The sequence below is a fragment of the Myotis myotis genome, unplaced genomic scaffold (genome assembly GCF_014108235.1).
Source record: "Myotis myotis isolate mMyoMyo1 unplaced genomic scaffold, mMyoMyo1.p scaffold_m19_p_11, whole genome shotgun sequence".
Taxonomy (NCBI): Eukaryota; Metazoa; Chordata; class Mammalia; order Chiroptera; family Vespertilionidae; genus Myotis; species Myotis myotis.
This window is the reverse complement of record NW_023416315.1, coordinates 73640793-73653548: the sequence shown is the minus strand read 5'-3', so window position 1 is coordinate 73653548 and position 12756 is coordinate 73640793. Positions and strand designations below refer to the sequence as shown.

The 12756-nt window shown below is 40.2% G+C and overlaps 1 protein-coding gene across 2 annotated transcripts in view; it reads left to right on the top strand.

The window, feature by feature from the left end:
- Positions 1-5721, top strand: part of TES (testin LIM domain protein) — a 44756-nt gene extending 39035 nt beyond the window's left edge. The window contains exon 8 of one of the 2 annotated variants that reach the window (XM_036328916.1): positions 4485-5721. In XM_036328916.1, coding sequence (XP_036184809.1) covers positions 4485-4673 — 189 coding nt within the window. In that variant the 3' untranslated portion in view covers positions 4674-5721. The remainder of the gene's footprint in view (positions 1-4484) is intronic. The other variant, XM_036328914.1, reaches the window with a different exon arrangement.
- The last annotated feature ends 7035 nt before the right edge of the window (positions 5722-12756 follow it).

Sequence of the window (12756 nt, the reverse complement as noted above, 5' to 3'; positions counted from 1 at the left end):
TATATATATATATATATATATATATATACACATATATATATATATATATATATATAGATTATGACTTATGACAGAACAGAAGCCAATTAATTACAAGTTATGTTTTTATTGCAAACTAATTATTCTCAAACACTGTGTTTTTAATTAAGTCCTTAATTACTTTGAACATGATTTTCACTTACTATTATCTAGAAATTAGTGGTGCTAATAATCTTGTGTAAGACTGATAAAATTAATTAACGCTTCAAATTCTAAAGGAGTGAAGAAAAGTCTTTTATTAAGACTTTTTTGGGGAGCAGTTTTAGATTTACAACAAAATTGAATGGAAGGTAAAAGACTTGCAATATACCCCTTATCCCTACATATGAATAGCCTTGTCCATTATCAATATCATTCACCAGAATAGTACATTTTTTACCAAGGATGAATCTACATTGACACTCATAATCACCCAAAGCTCATAGTTTACCTTAGGGTTCACTCTTGATGTATTTTCTTTGGTTTTGGACAATGTATAGAATGGACAAATTATTTACATATAAATAGCTATATACATAAAACTCTAATATGGAAATAGACCAAACAGCAGAACAACCAGTTGCTATGACGTGTGCTGACCACCGGGAGGTGCATATAGAACATGGCGGGCATTGGCCACGGCGGGATGGTGGAGCAGGTAAGCGGGGGCACCAGACCAAGGCGGGTTGTTGGTCACTGTCATCGGGACAAGCCTCTGGTGGTTACTGAAAATTCTTTGCTCCCGTGCTCTGCGGTCCCTTGGGCCCTCACACCCACTGCCGGCACTGGCCCCGCCCCCGCTCGCACCTGCTGCTAGCACTGGAGCCACCGTTTACACCTGCTGCTGGCACTGGCCCCTGGCGCTGGCCCCGATTGCTCAGCACCATCAGTGGGTGCAAGCGGCGGCTACTGGCCCCGATTGCCCCTCAGGGCTTCTCCACTTCCCCCTGCTCCTGAGGAACGATCAGGGCCGGCAGCCGCCTCTCGCACCCACTGATGGCGCCACCCCACTTGCACCCACTGACAGCACCAGCCCCACTTGAATCCACTGCTGGTGCTGGCCCTAATCACTCCGCACAGCGAGTGTGAGCAGGGTTGGCACAGTCAGCGGGTGGGAGCAGCAGCGGCGGGAGCGAAGCTGCTGCAGACGGGACTGGGGGCTGCGGCAGGAGGGGCCATACAGGGGCACAGAGGATGGGCCGAGACCCACTCCTTTGCCCACCACAGCCTCGCAGCCCACAGTTCCTTTCAAGGTGCACGAATTTGTGCACTGGGCCCCTAGTACATATATAATTTTATATTTATACTAGAGGCCCAGTGCACAAATTTGTGCACGGATGGGGTCTGGCTGGCCTGCCCCGATGGGAGCCCATCAGGCCGGACCAGCCCGGGGGGGGAGAGTCCGCAGGCAGTTGGCTGGCCAGCCCCTCCCTCTCCCCAAAGGGGATGTTGGTGGTTGATTGGGGCCTGGATCAGGCTGGTTGGCTGCTGCAGTGCACATCATAGCCACCAGTCATTCTGGTCATTCTGCCTTTCTCATTGCTGGGCTTTTATATATATAGAAAATGTTTACATATTTATATAAAAGTATACATATTTTTATATATATATATATACTAGTAGCCTGGTGCATGAAATTCATGCACGTTAAAAGGGAATTAATTGCCCTAACCAGTTTGGTTCAGTGGATATAGCATTGGCCTGCAGACTCAAGGGTCCCAGGTTCGATTCCGGTCAAGGGCATGTACCTTGGTTGCGGTATTTCATAAAGAGTATTTTCTGTGCCCCAGTGGGGGATGTGCAGGAGGCAGCTGATCGATGTTTCTCATCAGTGTTTCTAACTCTCTATCCCTCTCCCTTCCTCTCTGTAAAAAATCAACAAAATATATATTTTTTTTTAAAAAGGGAATTTATTAGCGGAGATATTTTAATATTGCTATTTGCCCTTTCTCTATAATAGAAGTGTGAGAGATGAAAAAAAATTAGTAAAATGTATATGAAAATAATACATAAATTTATTAATAAATAAACAGTAACAAAAGGATATAACAACAACAGAGGCATGATATAAAAACGACAAAAACATGGTATGAAAACAACAAAAACATGATATAAAAACAATAAAAACAAGAGTGATGCAAACAATGACTAATAAAGTGATTCAACTTATTCTAATATTTCCCTGTACACCACATTAAGAGTGAAAACACCTTCAGAGTGCTTGACTAATTTCCCTTGTGATGAAGTACTTAGAACTTTAACTGTAATGTCACATGCTCTTCAAACTCGAGGGAAAGCAACATATAACTAACTGACCATGTGCGAAAACGGGTTCAGGTAGGAATATGCCTACTCTGTCTAGAGTTTGTCCTTGTGATTTATTAATAGTCATCACAAATGCTGGCATCACGGGAAACCGCCGTCCAATCAATTTAAATGGGAGGCCAGTGTCAGATGGGGACAAATTAATTCTTGGAATCAGAAGAGCCTCTCCCTCTGAAGATCCTGTTAATACTTCAGCTTCGATAATATTAGGTCGTAATCTTTTGATAATAAATCTGGTACCATTACAAAGACCCCATTTACTATTGAGATTTCTCAATGGCATGATGATTGCACCCACTTTCAATTTTAATTTATGACACGGCATTCCCGAAGGAGTAATAATACTATTAAGAAATTCGATGGGAAAATTTTCCTTTTCAGCATCATCTGTGGAATCAAGGAATCATCACTCAAATATGTGTGAAAATTTCCATCGAGTATATCCAAATTTTCTTCATTTAATTTTTGAACATGCTCATTTTTTGAACAAAGAATTGTACCTTTAGATATATTTTTAATATTATCTATAGCAGTGGTTCTCAACCTTGACTGCACATTAGAATCACCTGGGAATATTTTTAAAATCCTGATTCCTGGGCCTCATCCTCGGAAATTGCTTTTTTGTTATGGGGTGGGGCCACAATATCAGTAACAAAGAAACAGAATTAAAACTTTATTGTGGAGAGCCGCTACAGTGTTTTGGACAGGTTCAAGCCTTGTACTGATGAGAGGGCACAGTCCTCTCATTGCCATGTGCAAGTCCCAGCTTGGAGGGCAGGGCCCTCCCAGCACAATTATAGCCAACAGCTGTAGTTGTAAACTTGAACCTATGGTCGGAACACATGGCCCCACGTGCCTGAGTGATGTAGGCTTGATAGAGTTCAGGTGCATGTAGTTGAGTAGGATTGAAACCCAGGAGAATGTGGTAAGCATCTTGGTCACGCCCTTACTTTGCCTCGTAGCATCTGCTATAAAATAAAGGCATGGCTGTGGGCGTGGGCGCTGTCTCTCAGAGAAGCAGCGTCCCACCAAGACCCAGCTTTCATTCTCTTGTCTGTTTTCTAAGCCTTTCAGCCACCCCCACTCAGGTTCACCCTTGGCTGTGCTGAGGTGGCCCACTTTATAAAGATATGCCTCCACGCTCCGAGGGCGGGTTCCTGCCTCAAACCCTGCCCTTACAGGAAACAGCTCCTGGAAATAGCTCGGGGGAGGGCGCAGCCATTGCCAAGACAACCCCTTCAGGACTGACTTCCTTCCGCTTGGTCGAGGTTCTGGTCTGGTCGTGATGAACACCACCCAGGGTTTTTATATAAGTAGATATACACATACACACATCATTATTATTTTATAAAAAGTATTTTCTGTGCCCTGCCTATTTATTTCTTTATCTCTCCCACCTCCCTGCCACACACTCCACTCCTGGCAACCACTCATCTTTTTATTGTATCCATAATTTTGCCTTTGCTAGAATGTCATAGTTGGACTTCATACACTATATAGCCTTTTTATATGAGCTTCTTTCCCTTTATAATTTGCATGTAATTTTCCTCCATGTCTCTTTATGACTTGATAGCTCATTTCTTTTTACCACTGAGTAATATTTCATTGTCTGGATATACCACCATTTATCCATTCACCTAATAAAGGAAATCTTGATTTCTTCTAAGTTTTGGCAATTATGAGTAAAGCAACATCCAGGCAAGGGATTTTGAGTAGACAGAAATTATTAACTTCTTTGGGTAAATACCAAAGAACATGATTATCGGATTGTGTGATAAAAGTGTGTTTAGTTAAACTGCCAAATGGCCTTATTTTGCACTTCCACCAGCAATGACAGAGTTCCTGTTGCTCCACAGCCTTCCTAGAATTTGGTGTTGTAGGAAAAACCATAAACTTTTTTGTAATTTCTAATGTGCAATTATAATAGAATACCCTTGAACCAGATGCACTGCTTTGGAACTTGCCATCAAGACTTTCTGCCTTGAATACCATGGGGATATTTTGCAAGCATCGGATTACCTGTTTGGGCTTCATCTGTTATTTCTCACTGTGCTCAGCATATAAACCCCCTTAACAGTTGTTGGCTAGAAAGATTACTTGAAAGGCCAATCTCAGCTCTCCTTTTTGTGTGTCATTAACAGGTGTGCCAGGGATGCCACAATGCCATCGACCCCGAAGTGCAGCGGGTGACCTACAACAGTTTCAGCTGGCATGCCTCCACGGAGTGCTTTCTGTGCTCCTGCTGCAGCAAGTGCCTCATTGGGCAGAAGTTCATGCCGGTGGAAGGGATGGTTTTCTGCTCGGTGGAGTGCAAGAAGATGATGTCTTAAGAGGAGAGCACCACGCAGTATTGAGCCACAGCTATCCAAAGTGGTCTGCATTCCTACTGTAAATGCAATTTAGAAAAATAAATGGGAAAAAATGAAACTATAAAGGAAACCAGAAGATTTTAAGTATCTCTCTGTGCTGTTTTTCTCTCATCTTTTTTATCATCTCAACATTTAAAACCTACTTTGAGCATTTAATTTTAAAATGGTAAAGAATGTTATCCTTTTAGCTTTCTAGATGTAAAATCTTTGAGTTGGAAGGTTGGGTTTATATCTTTATATCTCTATTCCCCTTGTGCCAAACAGTATATCTGAAACAATTAAAAGGTAGTGTGCTGAATGGAGAGATGATCATTTCTTGTTCTATAGTCTTGTTTCCCTCTAGTGTAAAATGAAAAATATTAAACTTTCCCTAATGCCAAAACTCTACATTTATTACCTCATCATATTCACTGAACTTTGTAGTGATGCACAGTGAATTCTTTTGACAGAGGAAATAGAAACGCAACATAGTATGGGGAGCTGTTATCATTTTAATGTCGATGCATTCACTATTTTCTAATTTAGACAGAGGTAACTTCATTGCATTTCTTATATAAAAATTTTTTCCCTACCTCTTAGTAGTCTCTTTGTAAGCTGGTGACCTCCATATGTGGCCTTTAATATTTTATTGTCACATGTGGCATCCCACTTTTTACTTTAGATGATATTTGGCTTGGACTTAAAATCCATGCCGCATATTTATATATTATTTTTTCAATCCAAAGAACATATATACTTTTTATACCCAAGAAACTATAATTTGTACTGACTGCACTTACTCACCATGATTTGGATATATTTTTGCATGGTTTTTATTTTTTTCTAATGGATACTGTCCTGTGATGCTACTAAGCCTATATATCGAAAGCCTTCTTCTCCCATATACTTCATTCCATAGGTATCCCTAATGTTTATTTTTCCTTGTATACTTACATATACTATGCAGTATGAAAAATAAATAAAATTAATGATATGTATGTTATTCAAAATAAAATTTCTTTTACTTTAATAATTGTACCTTTATTCATATTCTTTTTAAAATTTTTATTGTTAAAAGTATTATAAATATCCCCATTTATTTCCCTGTTGACCCCCTCCACCCTCTCCTGCCGCCTCCCCAGACCTCCCCCTCACTATTGTTTGACCATTGGCTATACATACAAGCATATAAGCATTTTGGTTAATCTCTTCCCAGCCCCTGCCCCTTTCCTCTGAAATACATCAGTCTGTTGCATTCTTCAATGTCTCTGGATCTATTTTGTTCATTAGTTTATTTTGTTCATTAGATTCCACATATAAGTGAGATCATGTGATACTTCTCTTTCTCTGATAGGCTTATTTCACTTACCATAATACTCTCCCAATCCTTTCATGCTGTCTCAAAGAATAAGAGATCCTTTTTTTTTTTAATTGCTGCATAGTATTCCATGGTGTAAATGTACCACAGCTTTTTATCCACTCATCTACTGATGGGAACTTGGGCTGTTTCCAGATCTTAGCTATTGTAAATAACACTGTGAAAATAGGGGTGTATATATTCTTTTTGATTGATATTTCTGGATTCTTAGGATACATTCCTAGAGGTGGGATCACTGGGTCAAATGGGAGTACCATTTTTAATTTTTTGAGGAAACTCCACACTTTTCCATAGTGGTTGTACCAGTGTGCATTCCCATCAGCAGTACACTAGGGTTCCTTTTTCTCTACATCCTCATCAGCACTTGTTTGTTAACATTGATGGTGGCTATTCTGGCAGGTGTGAGGTGGTACCTCATTGTGTTTTAACTTGCATCTCTCTGATAATTAGTGACATGGAGAATTTTTTCATGTTTCTTGGCCATTTGTATGTCCTCTTTGAAGAAGTGTCTATTTTGGTCCTCTGTCCGTTTTTTAATTGGGTTGTTTGGCTTCCTTTTGTTGAGTTGTATGAGTACTCTTAATTTTTTTTTTCTTCCTTACCTTATAATTCCTCTGCTTCATAGTGCCTGGTTTTAATTCCTTCCAATGTATTCTTGATGTCAGATATAGTATTCTTCATTTCTATTTGGTTCTTATTCATAATATCTATATCTTTTTTCATACTGACGTAGCTTTCACTAAATTCCTTGTAGTTCCCACTAACTCCCTGGAAGTTCCCACTGAGTTTATTATAGTTCTCACTGAGTTCCTTGAGCATCTTTCTAACCATTACTCTGAACTCTATGTCTGAAAACTTGCTTACCTCCATCTCATCTAGGTCCTTTTCAGGCAATTCCTCCTTTTCTTAAATTTTGAGGATGTTTTCCTCCCCATTTTAGTTGTCTCTTTGTGTTTGTATCTATGCGTTATATATGTATTTGTTTTGACTCCCAGTCTTGTGGGTTGGGCTTTTGTAGTAAATGTTCTGTAGGACCCAGTGTTTTCCTTGAACTACTGAGCTGTATGTGTGTCCCTTTGTGTGTTATTTGGGTTCTCATGTTGTGGTTAGATCTAGATTGTTGTCCTATTTGTCAGAGAGCTGTCCTCTCAGGCTGGCTAACTGTGGGGCTCAGCCACAACCACACTGTGTGAACTATTGTACAGGTGATGACAGGGCAAAACAAAACAAAACCGACAGGAAATGAACTGGAACATACAAAATATCCCTATAACCATGATAAAAACAACCGAAGAGAAAAGAGAACACAAATACTAAGGCAATAAAAAGAAATTGAAAAGGATATTGCTAATAGTAAAAAAAAAAAAAAAAAAAAAAAAAGTAAATAAAAAGGTTACTGGGCAGAAAAAAAGATTTCTGAAAGGAAAGAAGGGAGAGCAAAATAAGAGTAGAGAGTAGGAAAATGAAAACAGTAAAGACAAGAAGAGAAAGAAAAATGTTATGCAAAGGTAAGAAGAGATGTAAAGCAAAAGAAAGTGGGAAAAAAAAGTAAGGAAGGAAGCCAATAAGAAATATGAAATAAGAGAGAAAAGCAAAAACTTAATAATTATAATAACATCAAGGCAATAAAGCAGAAAATATTTAAAATAGAACAACAAAAATACAAGCAAAATAAAACAATTATCTTTTTTTTAAAGTAAGCCAAGTGAAGTTTGTCTCGGCTACGCTCACTGTTTTGTATGCTGGTTTCAGCCTCCTGAGCAGTGCCTTGGTGTCAGCCAATGTCAGGGGCTGTCCAAGTTTGGCTCTTGGTGTCCGTTTGTAGCTGGTCAGTTTGAGGCTCTCTGAGGGCCGCCTCCCTCTGTAGTTTCCTGGTCTTTCTCGAGTGTCTTTCGAAGAGTGTCTTTAAGGTGGAGGCAGGCTAACATAACTAGGGCTAGGGGGCCCATTACTTAGAGATTTCGCCATCAGGCACTCACTGAGGCGAGATTAATCTCTGCTTTGAAGCCAACTCTTCAGTCTGTACCATGTCCTCCGACCCTAGTTCCCCTAAAATGGCCCGATGTAGGTTCTGTTTGGATATAGCCTACTGCCTTTTCAGTTTCAGCTGTCCTGGGTTCAGTAGGATTGATCTCCGGTGAGCACATTGCTTTCCCAGCCCCCAGGAGGGGTGTTAAGCTTTTCCTCCTGGTTCCAAACAATAGTCCATGAGAGTCTTATTCTTGGATTATCCTCCTCTGAGCTGTTCTCCCTTTCCCCACCGAATGTTGCCCAGTGGGAGTATCTGGGGCTTCAGAGAGCTAATCCAGCCCTTTCCTATTGGGGAGGTGCTCCTAGCCTACAGGAGAGGTAGAGGTACTCCACCCACCTTTCCCCATAACCGCTGGCTGAACTCAGGGCGTTTGGGTCAGCCTCGCCAAATGCAGACAGAAAGCCTGGCGCTTGCTGGTCTTTCTCTCCAATATGTCTTCCTAGTGGATATCATGGGGTGCCATTGAAAACAAAAACAAAAACAAAAACAAAAGATAAAGAAACAAGCAGAAAACTGCTTTGCTAGGACTCATTGTCCTTGCACTCCCATCAAGGAAAAGGGATTACAAAGTCAGCCCCATGCAGGCTCTCCACACAGCTGGTCTCGTAAAGCTGAGGCCGAAATTCCCAGCTCCGTTCGCGATTCCAGCTATCTTCAGTGTGGGTCAACAAATCCCTGCTCTCTGCCCCACCAGCACAGCTCAGTGGTTGAGTGTCAACCCATGAATCAGGACACCAGGGTTCGATTCGGTGGGGGCACATGGCCAGTGTGGGGCGTGCAGGAGGCAGCCGATCAATGATTCTCTCTCATCATTGATGTTTCTCTCTCTCCCTCTCTCTCCATCCCTGAAATCAGTAAAAATACATATATTTTTTAAATCCCTGCTTTGCCCTGCTGGCAGCTGAAGTTGCAGCTCAGACTCTCTCTGGAGGTGGGGGGATCCTCTTTCTCTTCTCCCTGCCACACAATTGAGATGCTTTCTGGGGCTCTGTCCCATGCCTTTCAGGAAAGCAGAGGGTCCCTTTAGGTCACCGCTGGTTGCAACCCACAGGCTGCTTTCTATTCTGGAGCCACACACCCTGGTGAATCTCTCCGGCTCTTCTGCTGACATTAGGCGTGTTCTTTCCCTGGGAAGGCACACACCATGCTTCCCAGGCAGACTGCTCCCCTGGGTTCCTCTGCCCAATGCTTCACGGGCTCTCCTTCCATCTCCATCACTCAGGGTTTGATAGCCTTGCATTCGGATGCCAGTTCATACTCCCAAGGAAAGGGAGCTTTGCAGCCACTGTCAGGCCTCTCAGTTGAGCACCATCTCGGGAGGGGGGTCCCCCTTTCTGCAACTCCCCCTCGTTTACCAGTCTTTTTTAAAAAAATATATTTTATTGATTTTTTACAGAGAGGAAGGGAGAGGGATAGTTAGAAACATCAATGAGAGAGAAACATCAATCAGCTGCCTCCTGCACGCCCCCTACTGGGGATATGCCCGCAACTAAGGTACATGCCCTTGACCAGAATCAAACCTGGAACCCTTCAGTCCGCAGGCCATCGCTCTATCCACTGAGCCAAACCGGTTAGGGCTACCAGTCTTATCTTGTTTCTTCAGTGCTCCTTAGACAAAATATAGTCCAATCAGCTATACTTGCCTTGTTTTTTCAAGCAGGCTGTGCAGAATTTTAGCTGTAAATCCAGTCTATGGAACAAGGGCACTCAGCCTCCTGTTAAAGTGCAGCCATCTTTGCTCCTTTTCATTGGAAAGCAAAAAAAAAAAAAAAAAATCCTTCTGCAATTAAGCACTTATTGCAGCAGGGGGAGCTGTCTCCAAGGATTAAAATCAACCCAAACAAAGGCTGCTTCTGACAAAGCAGAAACTAGAATTTTCATTATAATAAAGGGATAAGTTTATGAAACGTTAAAATAAATCAAGGTATTTAAGTTGTTAGTTTTCAAGTCCTGTGGGAGTTATTTTTCTTTTAGAAAAAAGGAAAAACTATCTTCTCTTGAGATAAATCTAACAAGGATTACTCTGATACTCAAATTGCAACTCGATTTGGTTTTCTAAGAATTTTTTCATGGCAACCTATTGTGAAAAGGAAACAAATGTGGAATATTAGTAGATTTATTCTTCTTCAGATTAGCAAATCATGAATGTATTTTCCCTCAGTGTGAAGTATTTCTGTATAGTGGGAATAGCAGCATACTCCGGCAAAAACCCAGAATAATTTGATTTTTTTCAGTTTCTGTTTGTTTGACTGATCGTGCTTCTCCTTAAATTCACTCCCTCTCTTCCCAAAACATGGCTAAATAGGAATAAATTGAAACAATTTTCTTACATACTAACATGGCCACTCTTCATATGTCTGCCTGTCTAGCCTCCATTCTTTTGGGTCTGAGGTAGAAACAGGCTGGTTAGGAGTTGTAAAGGCCCAAGAAATTTGACCAAAACCACATTTCACTACCAACGATGCTAACTGCATGCATATTAGGAATTTCCTAGAACAATAAACTACTTTGCCAGGGAGATACGTAATGACTACATTTGATTCTTTGTCCTGATTTATGTTTAGTTTGGCCTTATAAGAGAATGAACTCTCTATATGAAAGGTTTCAAAGTTTCCTGCCACTTTAAAGTGTTAATCAGGTAAAAAGGAATTGTTTCAGATACATTGTCCTTTGAACACTTCACAAGAGAACAAGATAGTTAATAGATTAGTTAAATCCTCTTGCAGTGAGGAAAAGATAGGGAAGTAATAAAAGTTTTTATCTAGATTCATGCATTTTTTTCAAAATAGATAATGAATAATCTTTTGTTCTACTTATTTTCTATTGGTCAATAATAGAAGTTTCTATCATCCAAATCCCATTTAAGTTCGAAGATATAGCTTATCCTTTTTGCACTCAATATTGCAGGCATTTAACAACCACATCTGTGCAGTCAGCAGTAGAGAGACCCTTACCCTGAAAGGGATTAGACTGAAAGGGAGAAAATAGCAAAATATGAACCATGATAAAGGTACCATAGAGAGTAAGAAAAGAGATGTGCTTTTCCCTTCTGCAGAAGCCACTATCTTGCTTTTAGAGAAGGTATAATGATGAATTCTGATTCTCTTTTCCCCTAATCAGCAGTGGGTACTTGAGAACAGAGGGGTTACATAAGAAAAAAAGAGGAGAGAAATGTCTTTCCTTAGACCCAGGAAGTTCAAAAAAAAGATTTTGACACATTATCAGTTGATGAAGTATATTAAGGTAATACATTTACTATCTTATTGGAACAGACCGTCTTAGAATAATAAATCATGAACTCATTCACAGAATGTACACATATCCTATTCATCTCTAAGCAGAAGAAATTTTTCTTGTAACGCTTGGATTGCAGTTATAGTTTTGAGAAATCAGTGGATTGGGTGATTTAATTCCGTTAAGAAATACCAGTTGCTCAAGAGACTCACTGGCCTTCATGTTTGTTGTATCGTTGTTGTTTTTTTATTTTTCTGGAAATGGGGAGCTAAGACTTGTTTTTCTTAATCAAGGATAGGCGAAACTTCTATGACTCTGAAGTCTTCAAGCATAGATTTCAAAATCTGACTTTGAAGTATTTCAACCCAATTTCATCAAAGGCAAAAGATGTATTATTGACTCACTCTTAAGGAATTTCCAACATGCAGTGTTTAAAGCTCACCCAACTTCACCATGGTTACCAAGTAGACACCACCACCCAAGATCTGTATTAAGCCTTTGTCTCAAGATCTGCCCTAGCAGATCTGAACTTGTCTTCTATGTGTTCACTTACTTCCTCAGAAAACTTATGACTCCTGTGCTGTCTCCATTTAATAGCACTTTACGACAAATTCTTACTAGCTTCTCTCTGCCCTGCTTTGACCTCTCCTGGTTTAAGTGTTCCATGTCAACTGTCATGATTACACTGAATACTCTTGTATGTGAAAAGGAATCATTGTGTTGGGTACATGGGTGCATTTTTCATATATTTACCATTAGCTAAATTATATTTAGCTTAGCTAATTATTTGTTTCTCTTCATGGGAAACAATGCCATTGTAGCTTCTATTTAATCTGATAATGTATTTTGAAATACTCAAAACAAGATATCATTAACTTTCATGCCTGTTTTGAATTGCATATCATGCTCACATTTGTGAAGGCTACTATTGATTTTTATTCAATAATTTTCCCCAGGATATCTTTAAAAAATATATATCTTTTTATTGATTTTACAAGGGAAGGGAGAGGGAGAGAGAGATAGAAACATTAATGATGAGAGAGAATTATTGATCGACTGCCTCCTGCACGCCCCACACTGGGGATCGAGCCCACAACCTGGGCATGTGCCCTGATTGGGAATCAAAAAACCATGACCTCCTAGTTCATAGGTCAACACTGAGCCATGCTGGCTGGGCTTCTCCAGGATATCTTGACCTTCAGACAATAACACACATCCACACACATTAAAAAAGACAAACAAAAAAATAAAATCTTTATATCCTGTTATCGTCATTAGAGTCAACTATTATCAAATGCAGAGAGAGACATTTGAGTTGATATCACCAGAAATAGTGATTGTGAAGGCATTATGGTATAGTTCAAAAAGGAGGGCTATGCTTAGGAGTCCAGAGACCTGGTCAGGTCCCATTGATTCTTCCT